The following is a 22804-nucleotide window of genomic DNA, read 5'->3' on the forward strand; positions in this document are numbered from 1 at the left end:
CCCTAGATTAGCAAACAGATACCAGCAGCCGAGGGAGGCCCCCTTTCCCCGCTCCTGCTGGAAGCGTGGCAGAGGCCTGGCAGCCGTTTCTCCCTCGAGCCAAAGGCTCCTGCCTCCAGGCCGAGTCGGGGGGCGGGGGGGTGGCGATGCTGCACAAGCAGCTGATGACGATGCTGGCCTTCATCTAAGCGGGCTTCTGCTTTGCGTGTCGGCTTCACACATGGTATCTCACTGACCCGTCACATACAAGCCCCCAAAATGGGAATGGTAGAGCCAAGAAAACGAGGCGCTAAGTTTCCTGATCAACCCAAGGTGGCACCGCGGCCAGGTGGCCGAGCCCCAAGACGCAAACCAGCCTGCCTGACTCCGAAGCCATTCTGCACTTCGCATCCACTGCTCTTCCTCCCACGGAGGGGCCGTCGGTTAGCGGGGCCCACACACAAGCGGGAGCGCGCGGGTTAACACTTTAGACAACTGGCAGGACAGGAGGCTGTCAAGTACAGAAAAAATTTATTGGAAATCTCTCGAATACGTTTTAAAGTATAGCTCAGTATTTCCAAACAAGGTGGGCTGGAGGAGGCGGAGGGACTCTGCCACCTGGAGACGGGTGATGGGCCCCAGCCCTGTCCCGGGGGCTGCTGCAGGAGTCAGTCCAGGGGTCACCCCTGTCAGTGTTTGGGGCCGAGGGCTGAGGGCCAGCCTTGACAGTTGCTCTGCTCCTCCCATTCTCAACTCAGGGCTCAGCCTCCCTGGCTTCTCACTGACAGGGTCCTAAAGGAAAGCCTGCTGCCTGCAAAGGCCAACAATCAGGAGTCAAAGAGGACAATGGCTAACAGGCCTTCCCGTGCTCGGCCTCAGGACAGTGGCCGAGATGCTGTGGCAGGACGTGGGGGGCGGGGGTGATCAACAGCTTACCAGGGCTTCACCCCTCTGAGCACTGGGGCCTGCGGGGTAGATCTGGATTGGTTTAGCAGGCCATGGGTGCACTCTGGACCCGAAAGAGGAGGGCCAGCCGGACACCACTGCTGGGAACATTTCTTTGTGGCAGCAGAATGCATGCAACAGGGGCAGGGCTCAGCCTACCTGAGACAGCCTCAGAGCGCACTCCAGCCCTCAGAGTTCAGCCTTATCAGTGGGAACGATGTCACATGCATTTACTAACAAGCAATTGAGGACCACCTGCTCCAAGGCAGAACAGCTGCCACCAATAACAGCCCAGGTGGGCCAGGAGGAACGGGGCGGGCCTTGTTTCCCTTGGCCAGGACTACCGGGTAGGCTGGGGGAGGGAGAGATGATAGGTGGGTGAGGCTAAGTGCTTGACTGACTCAAGGAACAATACCTAAATGGTTAAGTCAATCATATGCCTAGCTTTGGTTTCTCAACAAGGAACCAATCCAGCTAGTAAACCTCAGGACGGGGTGCAGACCCTGGGATTAAAGAAAGGTGGTAGCCAGGCCCAGGTGGAAAGAGGAAAAGGCCCATAACCTAGCCCTGAGAAACAGAAACAAGTCCCCCCAGAAGGAGGGGCCCCTCTGGCCTTCCCCGGGGCCACAGTGGGGCACATACATTGCACTCTATGTCACTGTGCAACTCTGAAGAGTTGTACACACAGAGTTGTACACATCTAGCACCCAAGACTTCCTGGGCTGCGAGAATGGAGTCAGTTGCTCTGCAGAAGCTGGGAGAGATTCAAGGCTCTCACCAGGAATACGTAGGAGTCTAAGGTAAAGCCTGTCGTCAGTTCAAGTGCAGCGATTCTGGGAGGTTCCGCTGCCCTCAGCCAGCCCTATTCTTGGATCCCACCTTATGTATATGGGAAGGAAGATCCTCAGAGCAGCAACCCAGAATCTGAGGAACCTCCTGAGGAGGAGGCCCTACTCCAGGAAGAGGCCCTCCACCTTCCCCAAGTGAAAACATCTAACCTCAAACATATTTTCTCTATAAAATATCTGATTTCTCTGAAAAGTAATAAATATTTACCGTGTTTTATAACCAAGGAGCAGCAATAGGGGGAGGAAGGAGAGAAAAAGAACCTTTGCTGTGACTCCCAATGAGAGAATCCTGGAGACCCAGGATTCTGCTTCCATGGAGCTGAGGAGCTGAGCATAGCCAGCCACCAGGGCTGCTCAGAACCTCCGCTGAGACATGGGCTGGCACAACCCTCAAGGGTGGGAATGGCTGACTCTGGAGTTCTCGCCACCTTGGGCAAGAGGCCTATCATATTGCCAAAAGTACAGGCACAGGGGCGCAGACAGGGAAGGAGAGAGGAAGAAGACATCAAACCAAAGGGGACCAAAAAAGAGCCTAAAGGAGCCCTTCCTTCTTCCTCCCAGCACTGTCTCCTTCCTCCTTCCGCCTCCATGCCAGGCTCTGGGCCAGGAGCTGGAATGTCAAGTGCTTGATGATAAGTCAGCAAGGGGCCAGCTGCAGGGAGGACCCAGGGCAGGGGGCCGGCAGGAGGAATGGGATGACAGCCATTGTGAAGCAGTCGCTGATGGGCGGTGGAAGCAGATGGCCCTGCCGAGGGCCCTTTTGTTATAAAGGGTCTTCCAATCGCCAAGGCCAGGGGGTGAGTCTCTCAAATGCTATCACCGGGCTTGACTGCTGCCATGGAGTCTCCAGGAGGTGTCAGAACAGGGACTTCCGGGTCCCCATGGGGGAAACCAGCCTCTCCTCCACCTGGAGCAAGATGAGGGATGGAAGCAGCTGATGAGTGGGAGGCTCTGTCTCCTGGGACCACAGAAAGGGGATGCTGCTGGTACCCGTGGACACCAACTTTTACTGCAGGGTTTCTACAAAGGCATCAAATTCTCGGACATTCTTCTCGTGCACAGCCAGCTTCTCTGGTAGTGAGTCCTGTATCGGGAGGGGAGAGAAGAGCTGCTTATTCAGGTAGGGTCCTGAAGAGGCAGCTAGCACAGGCCCCCCGCCCTGGCTGGAGAAGGGAGCATAGCCCAGAGCTCAGCGTCACAGTGTGGGCCGGGAGAGCAGGAGATGCTGGGCCGGGGGGCAGGCACCGCACAGTGGGCTTGTGTCCAGCAGGGTTTGTGGGGGCTCGGGGGCTCAGCAGAACAGCCCAGGGAATCAAGTGGGCCACACACTTACCGAGCTAGAAAAGGAGCATGCCAACAACAGGATGACACAGAGAAGTTACCTTTGGCACAGATCAGACTGACACAGGAATGAAACAGTAGGCCTAGTATGCTACAGATTAAGAAAAGTTTAGGAGGGCGCCTGGGTGGCTCAGTCATTAAGCGTCTGCCTTCGGCTCAGGTCATGATCCCAGGGTCCTGGGATCGAGTCCCACATCGGGCTCCCTGCTCGGCAAGAAGCCTGCTTCTCCCTCTCCCATTCCCCCTGCTTGTGTTCCTGCTCTCGCTATCTCTCTCTCTGTCAAATAAATAAATAAAATCTTAAAAAAAAAAAAAAAGTCATCACTGGATATGGAATTATAATAAATGCTTTAAAAAAAAAAAAAAAAGAAAAGTTTAGGAGAGTTCTTCATGACCTGTGCTGGGCAGAATCCCTTGGGGACACAGGAACAAAGGCGTCCCAACCACGCTCCCAAGAGAGTCTGACTCAGCAGGTCTGTGGGGAGGCCTAGGAATCAGCATCTTTATACCTGCTGAGGAAGGGGCATGTTAGAGAGTTAAGAGAAAACAATAAACAAGAGAAGAAAACAGAACCTGAGAAATTAAGTTTAACTGCCCTCAAGAATCAACTATTAATAAAAATTTGACCCTAATCAGGTGCTGTTTCCACTGCTGAATGTGCATCTGAAGAGATTTCCTGACTGGCACCAGGTGCTGAGGAGAGTTGGGCCTGCCCCGCCCCCCCAGAACTGGCAGGTGGCCCAGACATGCTGGGGGCACCAGGGCAGCGGCGGGAGGCGGGGGTAACTGGCTACTCCTGGCTGCAGAATCACTCAGGGAGCCTTCGCGGTCCGGTTTCTTCCAGGCCTGTTTCCAATGAGAAGCCAGAGGGCCAGTGGCTAAAAGCCTAAAATCAGAAGCCAGACTCTCTAGGATCAAAGCTGTGCGTTGCCGGCTCAGTGCGACCAGGGGCAAGTTATCTGTTTACAAACTGGGATAATAAGAAAAGCTACCTCTTAGGATTGTTGAAGATTCATGTAAAGCACTTAGAAAAATGCTTGGCACCTAGGAAGCCTCAATAAATGTTAATAATAATGATATTGTTATAGTATTGTTATTACTGAGCATGCTTTTCTGTTTCGAGCAAAGCAAGGGCAGATATTCCAAGATTCCTACTCCTACTAGGGCCATTCCTCTAATGTTGATATAGAAGGTGACATTTCCACCCCACCCTGACATCCTGTGGTGTTAGAGTAAGCAGCTAGTTAGGTTTTAACAGGATGTCTGGAGGCCAGCAAAGGGGGAAGTGAGGAACAGCTATCGGGGAAGTCAGAGGCCTGTCCTGGCTGGCCGCACTCAAAGACAAAGAAGGCCAGTGACCCTGACCAAGTGAGGGAGAAAAGGTGTGAAAACCTACTCCCAAAGAAATCCTCCTTCCAAATAATAAATATTCCCCCCCTTGTTAACAACTGTCAATAAAAGATAGAGACCCAAACCCTGGGGTGCACAGCTCTCCCGAGCTCGCCCGCTCTCTCACCTCAAGTGTGCTCTCACTAAACTCTTCACCTGCACCACTCAACCACTGTGTCTGGTCTGTCTTTGAATTCTTTTCTTACGACAAGACTTAAGAGCCTCCGGGGACATCCTGGGAACAGGCTGCGTGGAGGTGTAGGGCACCCGGAGTTTACAGCCGTGCAGCATGCTCCTCTGCCCTTTGGACACAGGAAATACGCTAAGCAGAGATGCAGAGATTACAGTCAGTATCAGGACATCTGGCAAACTCAAGAACTGCTGGCTGAAGCGGGAATGAGCTCTCCGAGGAAAGAGCAAGAACACCAATGCTCAGGACCTCACGTTTCTTCTGCCCTGTACTGCTGGTGTTCTGCCTGACAAGCAGAACAGCTGAACGCAGGAGCGACTGGAGCAGCTTGGCTTCGTGGCAGCCGCAAGCCGAAGACCCGAGACAGTGAACAGCAGGGATGGGAAGTAATGGTGAGCATGGACAGAAGAGGAGGAAGTCGATGCAAGCAACTTCAAGACAGTGACTGCCAGGCACAATGCAACCTCAAGTGTGATCAACAGAAAATAAGGATCTAAAGTGTCTCTTTCCTGTTATAAAGAGGATGGGAGGTGTGGGAGGTGGGGCAGTAAGACGAAGAAATTTCCAGGCCTTTGGAGCAAGAATGACCATTAAAAGAGGATAGGAGGTTGCAGGCTGAGGTCTGGCAGGGGAAGGGGTTTCCATACCAAGTCCTCAGCCATGGACTGCGCTCCGATATCTATGGAGAGGCTGCTCAGCTGAGGGGGATTCTGAAATTCACGATAGAAGGTCCCCAGGTCCATCGGAAGAATGTCGTCTTTAGAAAAAGCCGGTTTCTACAAAAACAAGACAGACTCAGTTTAGCTTGCCTTAGATCAGAGAGGAAAATCAGGGGAAAGAAGCTATGAACAACCCTCTTTCCTTCCAGTAATTATCAGAGAAAGGGTTCCCCCAGGTTCATCTTAGGGGGCGGAATTGCTATACCTTTCTCCTCTGGGCAGCTGAGCTCTAGCCCTGGTGCTAACCAGGTGCTAAGGTTTATGTTCCCTTCCCTCAAACTCCTTTCCTTAGCAAAGGGCCATCCATTCAGGCAGGAATAGGGCCTACATGGATACCACTGGCAAATCCTCATTTAGAGCTGAATTTCAACCAAAGACACGGCACAAAATGCCTTCTTGTTCATGGGCCTCCAAATGTGTCCCCAAGCAGGGCGTGGGGGCAGGTTCCCCCCATGAACTGCACAGCCAGGTGTCCACCCATCCCATCCCCTATCTGTACCAGTCCATCTGATCCCTGCGAAGGAAGTCCTGTTCAAGTACCCTGGACAGTTCTTGGTTTATTTCCCCTATGGCAGCAAAGGTCCAAGAAGGTGATGGCAACTTACGAAGTCGATCATGACAAAGTCATCGTGGGTATTGCCACTGCTGCCCCCACTGGAGCCATTCGAGTGCAGGCTGCCCTGGAGAGGAGATTCGGTCTGTGGGGAGTCTGGAGGATTCACCTGTTTCAGAACAAGGTGGAGGTAGGGGCTGGTTCCATGCACTGGGTGCAAGCTGCTGTTAATAATCAAAGGGTCTGTAAGGGACCCAACCCGGCTGAAAATCTGTAAGCCAGGAGCATGGTTAATAGTCTGTGGAGGAACAGTGACTTGCCCAGGAAGACGACACACACAGCACCATCTGTTAACTTAAGTCAAAGGGGGACTCACCATGGGATCGGCATCCTCCAGCTCCAAATTCTTGGGAGCAAACATGGCAAAGGGTATGTCCAAACTGGTTAGGGTCACCTGAAGAGACAGAAATTTCAGTGCCCACCCCTGCCCCAGCTTTTACAGGCTTCCTCAGAGTCCACCAGCTGCCTGTGGGTCCAGCAGATTTGCACACCCAGGCTGACCACACTGTCCTCAGGTTCCCATCCTGCTGGCAAACCCCAAATCTCCCCGCCTCCCATCACACACCCGTAACATAAACAGGGGTGGGGCCCCCCAGGACCCCGGGAGTCAGCTTCGGAAGCCCGACCCACAGTGATTGGGTAACAACTGTTCTGCACTGGTAGAGCTGAAGAGGAACTTCTTATTTTGAGTAAGGCTGAGGCCCTGACACTTGAGTGCAAGGTGTCTGTACCAAATGGTGCCTAGTCTCCCTCTCCTAGGGGAGTGTGCTTATATGATCGCAGAACAAGAGCTGTGAACTTCTTCTGGAGAGCCGTCACAGGTTACTAACCCTCTTCCCAAAAAATTCACACACACACACACAATTTTGCATGCACTTTCAGGGGTCTCACAGACCCTAAGTGAAGAGCCCTGCCCCTAAGGCCTCACTCTAAAGGCTCAGACATTCTCACAGGTGGCAGTGCCAGAAAAATCACCTGGTTGACGGGCTTGTTGACAAAAGCCCCCACTTTGCGGACAAAGATGGTCTCCAAGACATCGTGGGGGGATGCCCGGCCCTCACTGCTGTTTGATACCGTTTCAGTATCCTCGCTGAAGAAGAAAGACAGTGTTGGTACTCATTCTCAAACCACGGCAGAGCCTACTTGGTTGCCCATAAACCCACCGTTGGTGGGGCTGCAGTCCAGAGCAGGAGTGGCCCCCCACCAGCCGACCCACGTGGTTAATGGCAATATGGGGCTGACTGCAGCCACTGTCACTCTCCCTTCTGAGTTGACAGCAGAGGACTGCACTTCCAGGAGCCACTAAAAATGAGGCATATGTGAATGAAACTCAAGTGTTACAACTGTGTAAGGCTTACATTAAATTTAATCTGAAACACCTCTGGTAAGCATCAGTTACCAAGCATACAGCAATCATGCATACAGGCAAGCAGAGGTCCTAACCGTGATTTTAACAGTAATCCATGACATAGGCAGACTCAAGCTTTAAGCTGTTCTCTGCCTTCTTGTTTTGTTATCTAAAATTACCATAAGAAGGAATCATTTACAGGGTTTATATAGTTGTGTGTTAAATTTAAGCCTTACCTCACAAGGGGCAGTGTCAGGATATTATCCTAAGTTGAGAGTCCCAAATTTGGCTCTTCAGATAGGCAGAGCTTTCTCTGCCCATGACACATCGCCTGGGCTGAGGTCCCTCTGTGCTCCACACCACGTTTCCTCTCCTCACCCCTAATCAACCCTCTGTTCAGCAAGGTCTTTCAATGGCACATTTCATTTGACTGCCCACTCCTTCCCTCTCCAGCTCTCCAGACTGATGTGGAGTCCTGGATGATGGGGGATGGGGGATGCAGGTGGGGGTTCACCCTGTGGCCACCAGGCTAGTAGTCAGAGCCCCAGCAGCAGCAGGGGTTAGGAAAGGTCCTCTGGCCAAAAGCAGAGGCTCAAGGTAGGGAGGAGGACTGTGCCCTCCAAGAGGACGCCAGCCAGCAGGAAAGACCAGCACTGAGGAAAGGCCTGAGCTCTGATGACCTGCATTTAAGCACCCCTTACCCCAAGGAGAAGAGATAGGGTCCTCTATCTCTAGCTACTCCCAGACATGCTTCAGGAGTCAAGGCTCAGAAAACTAGAGTGTAAAACGACTAACGGGATATTCCTTTGATTATCTGACAGGGGGAGGGATAGAAGGATGGAAGTTTGGGAAACCAGGAATGAAAGTAATTATTTTTCCTGGTGGATGGCACAAAAAGATCTTCCCAAATAATTTCCCTCCAACTGCTCCACCGTGGGAATGAAAAAAAAAAAAAATCTATTATCCAAAAGTTCATTTAGGATGTAGTGGGGCAATCAACGTCATTATCTCTGGGGCCTTGCAGTCAAGGGAGGGCAGGGCAGGTCAGGACAGCCTCATCTTCCCACGGGAGAACTCCGACTGTAAGGGAAAGAGGAGCTCGGCCTGAGCCGGGCCATTGTGTGGGCTAAGTGCTCTTTGGCAAATTACTTAACCCTCTGAGATCCTCTCATCTTTGAAAAGGCGGTAACAGTGGTGATTTGTGCAGGGTAGGATAATGAGAACTTTCATGTTCTACCTCATCAATGTCTTCATAATTTGAAATTTACAGAATGTATCACTTCTGTAATCAGAAAATACAAAGATTTTTTAAAATTTTTAACGAAGAAAAACAGTTGTTTCTAAAAAATCTCCATGAGGTGCTAACATAGCAGAGGAAAAACAACAACAACAACAACAATAATAATCCTAACTACCACCACAGATCCACTGTGGCCCCAAACTTGAGGGTTACAGCAAACCACCTGCTCTGGTCCTCAGGAAACACTGAGGACTCATTCCAAGGGAATAAATTTGGGGGTAAGAGAAAAAAAAACAAAAAAACACATCTGAAGGTCCCCTTCACTGGAAGAGGGTGATAAGAAGTAGGTCCCGGCTGTTGGCTGTTAATAGCAAGCTCGGGGCAGCTTCCTTACATACCAGCTGCAATGTAAGATTCTTATCGAGAACTTTAAGAATTCCACATCTGGGGCCTCAGTGCCAACCCTGAGGCAATGCTGAAAGCGACTCTTTACTGACACCAGATGGGCACAGGTGTCAGGGAGGATGCAGCCAGGCCGTGAACTCACCTGCTGGAAGGTGTGGCAGCACAGTGGGCCCCGTCAGACGGAGTATAGGTTGCCAGTCTCTCCTGGTCAGCCTGGGCACCGTGGGCAGGCTGGTTGGGAGCAAGGGGTACCCCACCTTCCTTCCCAGGAACCATGAGCTTTGGGGGAAAATGGAAGAATATAGTGAATAACGGCAGTGTCAGGCAGGAGAGGAAACTTGGCCTGGTGTGATGGTAGCGCCTCCGAGCTCTTCCACCACCAATGCTGCCACCAAATGGGCGGGAAACCTTGGATCTGTCTTCTCTGGGACTCAGCTAATGGGAGACGTGACGTATGTGGTAAGAACTACAGAGGGAGAGGAAAGAGAGGGAGAAAACACTTGGAAGCTCTTCTTTCCTTTCTGAACTCTAGGAGGCCCTTCCTCCTGGAGTCACCTCGGACCTCTGAAGTTACCTAAGAGCCTTGTTTCAGAGCACTTAGCATAATACTGGCGCGTGAAGAGGCCCCTCCACTGCCTCAAGGCAGCGGAGGCCGCACAGGAACCCCCGGGGTTCTCCCCATCTTTAAAGATACCTGGTGAGGGTGTGTGGCGTTTAGGCCAGCAGCAAACACTACTGGGTAAGCCAGGTCAGCTGATCCAACGCCCAGGGCAGCAGGCTGATAGGAAAGGCGAGAGCTTGAGAGCTAAGCGAGAGAAAAACAAAGAGGGGCAGAAGAAAGGAGGAGGAAAAAATAGGCAATCCTAGAGTATGACTAATGATCAAGATTGTGGAGAGGTAAGGAATGGATCCCAGCCCACATCCTCATGCGGGGGGGAGGGGGGGGGCGGGCGGCTGACGTAAGGGTTAAAGACAGAGCAGGCCGTTACTCTCTGGCTAAGAAAGCACAGACTTGTTTGCAGTGGGACTGACATTCCCAGCTCTGCAGCCTTCCAAAGGCCTCAAATGAGTTCCCTGCTCCCCCTTTTCCCAGGGGCTCAGCTAACTGTTGAGGTTTCCAGCCCAATGGACTGGCGAAGCACAAGCCCGAGCAGAACTTGCAGCCAAAGTCATTGGTTTTTCCCAGGTCATTCTATTTTCTCCTTTGTCCTTGAGGTCCCTTTGAAACAGAAGGCGTCTTCCCTAATCACACCCTCCATCACCCCTGGGTATGGGAGAGTTCCTATTTATACTGAAAAAGAAAGAATACCACTCTTGGATTGTTTATTTGGAAATAAGATATAAATAACTCCATGTATTTTTTACATCAATGGTAGGAGGAGGGGCAAACGAAACATCCTATTTTGGGCTGCTGTGCTATGGCTGCATCCTGTTAAAAATCAATTACCAAACCTCAAATAACCCCCAGAACACTTGGGGACATTTAAATAGCTATTCCCTGTACTTTATGTATAATTTTTAAATAAAAAGATGCCATCTGATTATATCCCCTTCTTCCCAGTATGGACTCACTTGATGGGAAAAGGCCAGTCCTGCCATGGGGACCCTCAGAGTGTCCGTCACCACAGGAGTAGGGGTCTGAAAATGTGCCTTTGTGACAGTAAACACACACTGTGCACAGATACACACGAGACAGGAGAAACAAGAGAAGAAAACAGAAAAGGGACTTAAGAAAGAAGTGAAAACAACTCTGGAAGGGGAGACAGCCATGGGGGCTGAACTGCACGCTGGAAGTCAGGGGTGCGGCAGGGAGAGAGCAACATGGCTGCCTCCCGAGAAGGACAACTTGGAAGCGTCTGAGGAAGACACGTTTATCCCAGGGGGCTCCACTACATGCTTGTCGCCCTGACGAGCAGGTGGAAAACAAAGCTGAGTCAAGCTGGTATGACTTGGCAAAACAGGGAAACCCGAACCAAGTATTAGTGTGTCCTTAGTCAAAAGAGACGGAAGGGTGTTAGAGAATGGCCTCCAGCAGCAAGGGCTTGAGAGCAGGTGCAAGGCGTGCTGAGGATGAAGACGCTGAGGTTACAATGCTAGACTGGAGACCTTTTCCTGGGGACCCAGAATCTGCAAGGATAGGTTTAAACAACTGACATTTGTTGACTAGAACTTTAAAATGCTCAGGTCCAGGGCAATGGGGTGGCTCGGTCAGTTAAGTGTCTGACTTTGGCTCAGGTCAAGATCTCAGGGTCCTGGGATCGAGCCCTGCGTTGGGCTCTGTGTCCAGTAGGGACCTCTGCCCCTCCCCCTGCTCATGCTCTCTCAACTAAATAAATAAAATCTTAAAAAAAAAAACAAGCACTCAGGCCCCCAGCTGCAGACTTGACTACGCCATCTGAGGCAGGAGGAATGGGCGTGAACAGGTGTAGGCATGCGTGTGTGCGCACAGGTGGACGCAGGACAGTGTACGGGTGTTTTACAGCCCCGCACGGTGAAGGAGAACTTGATGCAGTAAAAGCTGGGGCACTTTAAAAACTCTTAGATTTCAAAGCTAATTATGATTATTTTGGGTCTTGCTGTTCTATCTTTAAGTCTTACCAATTAGCTAGTTAATGCTTAGAACGGGAGGTCGGACCTGAAATCACAGTAGCAGGTTCAGGGTCACAGCTATTTCCTGACTCGACTTTGTGCCCACATGACACAATGGTCCGTATTTTTTTGGGAAAGCAAACACCACATTAACATGCATTTACTGGACCTTTGCAAAAAGCTCAAATAGAAGTTGTTGAACAATTATGCAATTCCCTAGGTTAAGCCAAGGAAGAAACTAGTTCAATATTTACAGGAAGGATGAGACTTGCTGGCAAATCATTTTCTCTTTCTGTTCTACCACTAAGGTTGAAAATGAATACTTTTGCACCAAACTGTACCAGCCTCAACTAGAGGTACTCAGAGGGTAGTGACATGGCCCACCCACAGGATGCTCAGTGTTGATAAGATCTTGGCACAATCTACTTTCAAACTGTGACAAGACACAGCAGGCAACCGATACCATGAGAAAGACAGGCTCCCCTTACACAAGGCAACAAACTCCGTGCAAACGGGAGATGCAGGAACTACTTAATTTCCCCTTACTTTTGGGGTCAGGTCAAATTTCCACTGTACTCGAGAAAGAGACAAACTGATTTGGTAAGGCCCAGCCTCACCATCCTCGTATCTCCCAAATCACAACTTCATTTACTGTTTACGAATTTATCACTTATGAAACAAAATAGGGGCAGCACCTTGCTCAGTTGGTTAAGCGTCTGCCTTCGGCTCAGGTCATGATCCCAGGGTCCTGGGATCGAGTCCTCCATCGGGCTCTCTGCTCAGTGGGGAGTCTACTTCTCTTTCTCCCTCTAAGCACCGCACCCCCCTCGTGTTGTCACTCTCTCTCTCAAATGAATAAATTAAAATTTTTTTTAAAAATTAAAAAATAGGGCGCCTGGGTGGCTCAGTTGGTTAAGCGACTGCCTTCGGCTCAGGTCATGATCCTGGAGTCCCTGGATCGAGTCCCGCATCGGGCTCCCTGCTCAGCGGGGAGTCTGCTCCTCCCTCTGACCCTCTCCCCTCTCATGCGCTCTCTCTCTCTCATTCTCTCTGTCTCAAATAAATAAATAAAATCTTTAAAAAAAAAAAAAATTAAAAAATTAAAATTAAAATTAAAAAATAAAACTTCAAAGAACATCAAACTTGACATATTCATATTTTGATCATCTAAAAACTAATCTACTTGTACTAATGTGCTCTGGTGGCCTTTCCCTCTTTTTGGGTCAGGATTGTTCTATGTCAGTAAGAGAGCCAGAAGCTGCCCCCTCCCAGAGCAAACACTCATGGGGAGAGGGGAGTAACAGTAACATGCAAACTGTCTAGGCAACTTTACAAGAACCTCCTTAACTCTAAATGGGGACAAAAGAAATAACAGAGACCCATGGATTTTGTAATTTCTTTCACACCATTAAGCTAGCTTTTTTTTTTTTTAAGCTAACTTTTGTGCCCAACTTCTGTTTTGGAAACAGCTGAGAACCATAATTTTAATCCAGTATCTCCTAACAACTCAGAATGAAGTAAATTTAAATATTTTCTTAATTAAAAAACACAGAAAATAAAAATCTATGGGTAGTGAATTAATTTGTTGGGCTCCCAAAACAAGATGGTGAAAGGGGATAATCTGGGACTAGTTTAGAGAACACAGAACTGAGTTAGGTCTAGAAGAGACTGCCTAATGTGCAAGTCAGAGAGGAGGGGAGTGACAGAGGGGATGAGCAGGCAGAGCCAGGAGCTGCAGGCCATGAGGTGGGAGATGAATGACTCGCGGCGGAAGGGAAGAAACGTGCCCTGAAATCGGTCATCTGGCAACAAACGACTCCTTCGCCGAAGCAGACTTGGTACCGTGGACACTGCACAATAAGGCCACACAGGTGGGTGCGCTTGGGAAGCCGGGAACCTTGTATGGAGCCCGTGTTTCACTGAAACTAGGTTTGACACTGGAGATGGACTCAAGTGGAAAAGTTAATGGTTAAAAATGTTCAGATAAAGAATGCAGATAGCCAGGGACGCCTGGGTGGCTCAGTTGGTTAAGCGACTGCCTGCGGCTCAGGTCATGATCCTGGAGTCCCGGGATCGAGTCCCACATCGGGCTCCCTGCTCGGCGGGGAGTCTGCTTCTCTCTCTGACCCTCCCCTCCTCATGCTCTCTGTATCTCATTCTCTCTCTCAAATAAATAAATAAAATCTTTAAAAAAAAAAAAAAAGAATGCAGATAGCCAGATATGTGTCAACTATGAGGAGAAACTGCACGGCTGGTTTCTTATTGGCATTCTATGCCCAATAATTATTGGTTCCTTTTGTGCTCCTTCCACGATTAGGAACCATATTTACCACTTCAAAAGTGAAGTAGCTACCAAATTAACAAGAGTAGGGTAGAATACCTCTCTGGTATCACAATGCATTTGGAATTCTGTGACTCATTTTCTAGGGAATTTTAAGATGTCTCTAGGAATGTAAAGGTTACATGTAATCTTGTGGGTTAAGAATGGTTACAGGCTAGAGGGGCGCCTGGGTGGCTCAGTCGGTTAAGCATCCGACTCTTGGTTCGGCTCAGGTCATGATCTCAGGGTCGTGAGATCAAGCCCTGTGTTGGGCTTCATGCTCAAAACAGAGTCTGCTTCAGATTCTGTCTCCCTCTCCCTCCCCGCTCTGCCCCTGCTTGCATGCACATGAGCGCGCTCTCTCTCTCAAATAAATAAATAATACAAGCTTAAAAAAAAAAAAAAAAAGGCATGGTTACAGACTAGAAACATTGCAATATTACCTGCTGGATAAGAAGGCTCCCCCTCACCCCTCAAAATAACCCCCTGGAAACAATCACCAGGACCACCAAAAGAGACTGTATCTAAATTCTGATACCATTTCATGCCCATATATATACCAAATAACTATAGCCCCCCCCCGACCCTGTTTCCCCCTACCTGAGACGGAGGGGAGGTGGAAAAAGAGGTGGTACACACTTCTTGAGAATCTTCCACAGAAGGATATGTTACTCCAGTGTCCTCACCAGCAGTTCTATGATGCGGGGAAAATAAATCATGAATTTTATAGTGACGGCAGTCTATTTGAGAAGGACACAGAGGGAGGTTAGATAAGGATGCAAGTTGTGACAAGAGCTGTTTCAGGCAGAGCTCAGTATGGCAAAAGAGGCGTGGTGAGTCCTCGATAATGTCAAACATACCCCAGAGAACAATATCTAGAGGTTGACCAAGGCTTTTATTTTTAACCCAAACATCCTACCTGACATATGATTTGAGAATATTTTCTTAAGCCTGGCCAGTGTTGGGACTAAAGAACTGTCAGCAAAAGAGATGCAGTGAAACAAAAATCCAGACTCCAAAGATGACCCCATCCAACTTCAAAAGTCCTTCCCATAAAGGCAGTATCCTTCCTGATACACATCTGTTCCGACCTCTACAGAATTCTGTTTTCTGGGATCTGAGTCTGCTTCAGATTCTCTCTCCCTCTCCCTCCCCACTCTGCCCCTGCTTGCATGCACATGAGCCTGAAGATTCTAATCTCTAACTAAACTGTGCCAATGGTCACCAGAAAACCATTTAATTTGTGAAGGGCATTCTGTTAATTACTGCCACTCTTGTAGTCTCTAAGTAAAATCAAATTGAAAGTCAAATCACTACCGTCAAGATCCAAAATGTCCAAGAATTTTCTCAGTCTGTATATTCCAAGGCTTGGTGTACCTTACAGGCAGCAGCAGGAAGGGAAGCTAACCACTCCATTTCTCTCCCTGTGGGGTCTCCATCACTGCGCCCTGCCCACTGGTGAGTGCTGAGAAAGGTGCTCTATGTACAAGATGAATGCCTCTCCCTAGCTGCAGTTTGGGAAAGCCCCTACACATTCCTCACCTGTAATTACAGGGGTGCATGGGTGAGGAGCTGGGATAGGGACGGTCCACAAAGTGATCAATGATAATCCCCATGATAGGTGGAGTCCTCTCAAACTGCCTGTAATACAATAAGCAGATGACAATATTTGTTAGAATGCCTTGTCAGCCCCCCTGAAGTCTTCAGAGGACCCCTCACCTTATATCTATTGGCAGGTACCACTAGAGTCTTAACTATTGCATCCCTAAATATAAACCACAACTCTACACTGATGGCTCTGAGACACTCAGATTCTTCCATCTGGAAACGGGGCTCTCTCTCTGAGTTTATTTTCCAGAAGGGGACTGATTTCAGCAATGGCAAAGCTGAACTACAAGCTTAGCCACGGAGTTTGAGGGAAAAACAAACTTTAATATCTTGAATTCATCTTTGGAAGAGCTCTTTTAGATTCCAAGGCTCTTTCCTCACCTGGTAGACATAAATGCCAAGTTAATTCTGTAAGCACAAGAAAGAGTGATGGTGCCCACAGGGGTGCCTACTGTCCCAACACGAACTGTCTGGAAACCTAGAAGAAGAAATACACAATTAGCTTTTCCCTAGAGAACACTGACACTGTCTCTAGTCTGGCTTTCCCTGAATCATGCAGCCTATCATACAATCTCTGGCTTTATCTATTTCACACCATGAGTGCAGCAGCCTCAATTTCATATATGTTTATGTGTGTGTATATATATATTTTTTTTCTTTTGATTTATTTTATATGACCTAATATTGGAAGGGAAATCAGAATTCTATTTCCAGATAAACCTACCTTCAAAGAGGCAAAACAAACTGTTAGTCCTAAAGTCTGAGCAAGTCCTAACCAACCTGGCCCAAATGTGTCACATGCCCAGTGAGACAGGAAAGGGGCCCTGGGGCTTTATCACACGAAGCCCTCGGTTTATGTAGGCGCAGAAGTGACTGCACTTCTACTCATGCTGCCCCCCAGAACTAAGTATAGAAAAGAGCCGGGGCCTTGCAGGCGATATTTCCAACAAAGCTTTCCTGGTTTTCTTGGTTTCATGCCCAATTTTCAAAATTGCTTATGCTCATCAGAAACATTTAACATGCTCATTATAGAAAATTAGGAAAACAGACAATGGTATAAAGAATAAGAAAGAATACTGAGTTACTAGAACTCTGGGGAAAATTATTCAGTCATTCCCTGGCAGCTCTTTGGACCACCCACCGGTCCTTTCCTTACTTGTATCACACGTATTAAAATCACAAGCTACATATTATGACAGGCAGCATCCAAGCCCATCTCTGAAGTCAGGAAGGCTCTTAACACTACAAATGCTTTTCAACCTTGATACATACCTTCTCCTAAGCCATTCAGCTGAACTTCCCCAAAATATATCCTTAGGAAAGAAAGAAAAAGAAATAAATGATTCTTTATTCTAAACATTTAAGAGCCTCTATAGCCAAAACAAACAAAACAAACCCTTCCTTTCTCATCTGCATGAACACCTCTCCTAATGGAGCAATAATGTCACTACTTCAATTAAGCTGCAGGCATAGGGATGTATATGGAAAGAATTGGTTAAGAAATAAGGAAAATAATAATTAAGTGGAGCCTGTAATTTTAGTTTCTTCTTCCTGCTCCTGCAATGTATTTTTAAAGCATACCTCCTGGGGAATAAAGAATCTAGAAATAAGATTGGCAAAAAGATCTCAAACCACTATTAGAAAGTACTAGATTTTTTTTTTTGAGGTATGTTCACCAAATAAGATTATATTAGTTTCAGATGTACAACAAGATTCAATATTTGTTTATATTACAAATTGATCATCACAGTATGTCAGGTTAACATCCATCACCTACATACAAATGTTTTTTTCTTGGGATTAGAACATTTAAGATCTCCTTTCTTAAGGGGAACCCTCTTACACTGTTGTTGGGAATGCAAACTGGTGCAGCCACTCCGGAGAACACTATGGAGGTTCCTCAAAAAGTTAAAAATAGAACTACTGTACAACCCAGCAATTGTTCTATTAGGTATTTTATCCAAAGGATACAAAAATACTGATTCAAAGGGGCACATGCACTCCAATGCTTATAGCACCACTATCAACAATAGCCAAATTATAGAAAGAGCCCACATGTCCATCAGCTGATAAATGGATAAAGAAAATGTGACATATGTATTTATTTCCATTATATATTCCTTATATATATATTCCATATAAATAATTTCCATTATATATTCCATATATATGTATATATGGAATATTACTCAGCCATCAAAAACAATGAAATCTTGCCATTTGCAATGACATGAATGGAACTAGAGTATAATATGCTAAGTGAAAGAAGTCAGTCAGAGAAAGACAAATATACGATTTCACTCATATGTGGAATTTAAGAAACAAAACAGATCAACATAGGGGAAGGGAAGGAAAAATAAAATAAGATAAAAACAGAGAGGTAGGCATATCGTAAGAGACTCTTAACTACAGAGAATACACTGAGGGTTGCTGGAGGGGCGGTGGGTGGGGGATGGGTTAAATGGGTGATGGGCATTGAGGAGGGCACTTGTGATGAGCACTGGGTGTTACATGGCAACTTTCAAATATGCAATAGAAGGTACCAGATTTTGAGAGTGGTCTTCAATTAAGGGGAGCTCTTCGTGCTTGTCACAAGTCATTCCAAAGTAAACTGCTTAAGAAATTCGAAAATCTTTTCCATTATAGAAGAATTACATAAGACTATTCTGAAAATACAAAAATATAAGCACAGCAGAACTTTTCTCTGAATCTTCCTGGGAAGGGCAGTCTATATTAGCTATAGGTCTGAACTATAAAACATTACAAACTACACTACAAAACATTATTATACTTCTCTAGTAATATGGTTAAAAATTAAACACATACATGGCTTTGTTCAATTAAAAACAAAGCTCCAACAATGTACAAAGCCCTATGGTTAGGTGTTAAGCATGAGATAAGAATAAGCTAGGGATGAGATTCAGGGTAAATCTGAAGCCTAGGTCTCACAAATTGTAATACATGAATGAAAGGGACAGACACCATAAAGCAGGGGTCAGCAAATTTTTGTTAAAAGGATCAGATATTTAAGGCCTGCAGGCCATACACTCTGAGGCAGACTACTCGGCTTTGCTGTTGTCCTGCAAAAGTAGCCACTGATGATACACAAATGAAGGGGGCAGCTGTGTTCTACAATAACTTCATTTAGGGGTGCCTGGCTGGCTCAGTCAGGAGAGTGTGAGACCCTTGATCTCGCGGTCATGAGTTCCAGCCCCACACTGAATGTAGAGATTACTAAAAAAAATAAATAAACTTAAAAAAATAATAAAATAAAATAACTTTATTTATAAAAACAAGCAGATGGTCTGCTGGCCATAGTTTACTGACTCCTGCCATAAAATAACACAGGAATGATGTCGATAAAAAGTTGCCAAAAGACTTTTTGCTAGCAACCTCTGGTGGCTCAGCCAGTTGAGCATCCAACTCTTGATTTTGGCTCAGGTCGTGATTTTGGGGTCCTGGAATCAAGCCCCGTGTTGGGCTCCCCGCTCAGTGGGGAGTCTGCTTGTCTCTCCCTCTCCCTCTGCTCTTCTCCCTGCTCGTGCTCTCTCTCTCTCTCAAATAAATAATCTTTTTTTAAAAATAAAAAGCTCAGTACTCATTTGAATACTGGTAATTCGTATAGTGCTTAAAATAACCTAATTCTCTAACCACCTTCTTGGCTATATCCTTTACGCCATTCAGGTGCTAAGCAAAAGTTTTCTTCACAGACAGTAGACGGCAGTTAACTTTAATTCAGTCTTAATGAACAACAAATTCAGAATGAATTTTTATAATGATGTAATTCTACAGTGACATGATTAAATCTACAAGGCCAGGGGAAAAATGATAATATAGCTTTAAAAAAAACCCAGAAGGCTATTCTTTAATGGTATAAGGCTCTACTATTAACCTGTTAACAATAGTATAGGGGCGCCTGGGTGGCTCAGTCAGTTAAGCGTCTGCCTTCGGCTCAGGTCATGATCCCAGAGTCCTGGGATTTAGTCCCACATCAGGCTCCCTGCTCGGCAGGGAGTCTGCTTCTCCCTCTCCCTCTGCCCCTCCCCCTGGCTTGTGCTCTCTCTCTCTCTGACAAATAAATAAATAAATAAATAAAATCTTAAAAAAAAAAAAAAAAAAACCAAAAAACAATAGTATAAAAAAGGGGGAAAAATAAGCCAAATCTACCTCTGAGAACACCCACTTCTCTATGGTTTAAACCATATTATTTGTATCCAAAAGCACTCCTAAATGATAAACAGTGAGCAATAAATACTGTATTACTCCAGAGATACAGAATAAAGGAAAGCTTTAAACACTGGTAATGAAAAGGACTGAGTCCTTGTTAACTAAGCTGATGACTAGTAGTGTAGTATGGCTACTTATAAAAGAACCAAAATGAAGGGGGCTTAGCATAGGTAAATGAAAAGTAAGAGTTATAAGCGATCTTTTGTTATATACATATATTTTTAAAGATTTTATTTCTTTATTTGTCAGACAGAGAGAGCACAAGCACAAGCAGGGGGAGTGGCAGGCACAGGGAGAAGCAGCCTCCCCACTGAGCAGAGAGCCCGATGTGGGACTCGATCCAAGGACCCTGGGACAATGACCCAAGCCAAAGGCAGATGCTTAACTGACTGAGCCACTCAGGTGTCCCTCTTTTGTTATATCTGAATAAAGGTCTAGTAATTTTCAAATGGAATACTCAACTTGAAACCCAAAGACTACAGAGAAGACAACAAAAATATTTTAAATACTTGAAAAAATAAACATGGGTGAGGTTGCTAGATTACTGCTAAGGAAATTAAAGAATGACTTGATAACTATTCTCAGGTAGTAGTAGATTGTTTCAGCTAACTAGTTGAGTCTCTAATCCTTAGTCCTTCCATCCCGCTATATTAATTTCTCCTCACAATCAGCTCTATACATGTAAGCCAAAGGCTAAAACCAGTAGCTCATCACTAATATGAAAAGAGTCTTGGGTGATTTGGGAACTCCTGGCTTACCACGCTCTGCTCTCACACTTTCCTACTTATCCTCTACACCACCACTAGGGTCCATCTAACAAACTGAGCATGGCTCATATCCTGTCCCCCCTTCTATGCCTTGCCATCTGTTGCACTCCCCACCTGGAATGATCATTCTCCCTCACTTCTACCAGCGGAAATTCTCTCTGCCTCAAGGTCTAGCTTGAATGCCACTTCCTTCAGGAAGTCTGTCTGGTTTCTCCCACCTAGAACAAACTTTCCCTCCCTGTGTTCTCCCAGTACTTTTCTCCTGATATGTAGTTTTCCAATCCTGCTTTTTATTATAATTATGCATGTGCCAAACGGTCACCCGAATAGATTAGAAACACCTGTAGGGTAGGGCCTGTGTACAGTTCTTCTTTGGGCCTAGCACAACGCTTGCATTAAAATGGCACTCAATAAACATGTGTTGACGTCAACTACTCCAAAGAAAATACTCAAAGAATCGCTGACGAGTTCTTTATATCCACAGACAACTAATCAAAAACAAATTGAATTAGCAGTTTGTTAGACAAGTTTTAATTTAATTCTGAAATACAAAAGGCTATGAAATCTTCTCAGGACAGTCTGTTTTTTAAGCTCCTTTTTCAGCCTCAAATCCATTCCACAGGAATCATTTGACCTTGCGCAGAACAAAAGGACAAAGAACCTGGTACCTTCAGAAAGCTGAGGATCACAAAGGAGGAGGGATAGACAATCACAGTAAAGCTATAGCATCAACTACCCTACCAACCCTCTGTCCAAAATTAATCACAGAATACCCATCTACCAGTCAGACAATGTGCAGTGATGGGGCTAATGAATCAGGGAGGTGAGCACCATGCTACTTACCTGTACAATATGACATATTCATGCCCCTGTTTTCTGGAGAGTCTGTAAGCTGGTGTCACCCTAGTTATGGCAAGGAGGGACTTCAGCAGCAGCGACAGTCTGTTGTACACCGTGTAGGAAACTTTAATCTCTTTATCACACCTGCGGAGCACACAGACACTATCAGCATTCGCCTACTCAACTCACATAGAACCAAGAACAGAAACGCAATGGATATAGAGGTGTTAGTTATGTTCTGTCTAGTGACTGAGATTCATCTGTTAGCATTATTCATGACTTCTGATAGAATATAACCTGCTTTGCAGTCCATGTAACACCTTTCACAGAGTATTACAGTCAACAGAGATAACTGCAAATTAAGTGTGGGAACTGCATAAGATTAAATTTATCATGAAAACATGTTCTGAACTAAAAGTGTAATTAGAGTTCTTTGTCAGTTTATCAACAGATTATTGAGGTAAGCAGAAGTTTTACTTTTTTGTGCTCTAGAACCAGGCAGATAGATACCAAAAGGCACCTAATATATTTTTTTCTAGCTTTGAAGCTGTTATCTAAGAAATAAAGCTACACACGTAAAAACAGCAATTCAACATTGCAATTATATTACTGGAGGTGCAAACAATTTCAATATAGTATCTTATGAGCTGTCTACCTCTCTACATCTAATAGGAAATTTGGAGAAAAGTCTGTTTGGTACTAAAATTTTTAGACTAAATAACGTGGCAATTGCTTTCTCCTTAGAAAAAAATAATACCCACACCTCACAGACTTATTATTAAAATTTTTCTTTTGATGTGTTGCTATTTCCTCCGTTCTCCTACATACTATTCTTGAAAACTGAAGCTTCAGGCAGGAAATAAGCTAATCTGCCTTGAAGGAAGAAAATGGAGAAGGAAAATAACATGCATTTCCAATCTATGACCAACACAACGTGTAAAAAGGAGTAGTGAAGGGAAACCGTTTTGGATGTCTGCCACAGAAAACAGACAACACAGAGCAGTCATGTTACAAGAGCTCGCAAGGGATTTAATCAGAGAACTATCTGTACTCTGGGAAAACAACAAATCCTTTTCAGTCTTTTCTCTGCTCCTTTCCCTGTGGCATCTAAGTTTCTCTGGACTGACCCTCCCACTGAAGGTCATCTCTGTGCCTGGGCTGGAAGCCAAGCACGAAGCAAACTATAGCAAAGACCTATTGGCTTTGTTAAGTGGGAAGAACACCCTCCATTACTGATAACGAAGCCCCGCTTTTCACATGACGTCATCTGCTTTATTCTCAGCTACCACAACCACGGACCCTAAGACAGAGCACTTACTTTTCATTCATTTCGAGACACCAAATCTCTAGCTCCATGGAATCTCCCTGTAGATGGGACAATTGAAAAATATTTCAGTTTTATTTGTTTTATTTCTTTTATTAAAAAGCACGATACA

General features: G+C 46.2%; 1 protein-coding gene across 16 annotated transcripts in view; it reads right to left on the bottom strand.

Moving 5' to 3' along the window:
* Positions 1-493: 493 nt before the first annotated feature.
* ATG13 (autophagy related 13) overlaps positions 494-22804 on the bottom strand; it is a 52914-nt gene continuing 30603 nt past the window's right edge. For 13 of the 16 annotated variants that reach the window (XM_036104992.2, XM_036104990.2, XM_078058086.1 and 10 more), the window contains 14 exons: positions 22687-22733; positions 21372-21512; positions 16807-16847; positions 15916-16012; positions 15469-15567; positions 14527-14620; positions 10590-10688; positions 9712-9822; positions 9160-9296; positions 7000-7114; positions 6341-6418; positions 6017-6133; positions 5340-5468; positions 494-2856 (listed from right to left, as the gene is read on the bottom strand). In XM_036104992.2, the coding sequence (XP_035960885.1) occupies positions 2779-2856; positions 5340-5468; positions 6017-6133; positions 6341-6418; positions 7000-7114; positions 9160-9296; positions 9712-9822; positions 10590-10688; positions 14527-14620; positions 15469-15567; positions 15916-16012; positions 16807-16847; positions 21372-21512; positions 22687-22733 (1383 nt within the window). In that variant the 3' untranslated portion in view covers positions 494-2778. The remainder of the gene's footprint in view (positions 2857-5339; positions 5469-6016; positions 6134-6340; positions 6419-6999; positions 7115-9159; positions 9297-9711; positions 9823-10589; positions 10689-14526; positions 14621-15468; positions 15568-15915; positions 16013-16806; positions 16848-21371; positions 21513-22686; positions 22734-22804) is intronic. The other 3 variants (XM_036104997.2, XM_036105000.2, XM_036105001.2) reach the window with 3 other exon arrangements.

The sequence above is a fragment of the Halichoerus grypus genome, chromosome 11 (assembly GCF_964656455.1).
Source record: "Halichoerus grypus chromosome 11, mHalGry1.hap1.1, whole genome shotgun sequence".
Taxonomy (NCBI): Eukaryota; Metazoa; Chordata; class Mammalia; order Carnivora; family Phocidae; genus Halichoerus; species Halichoerus grypus.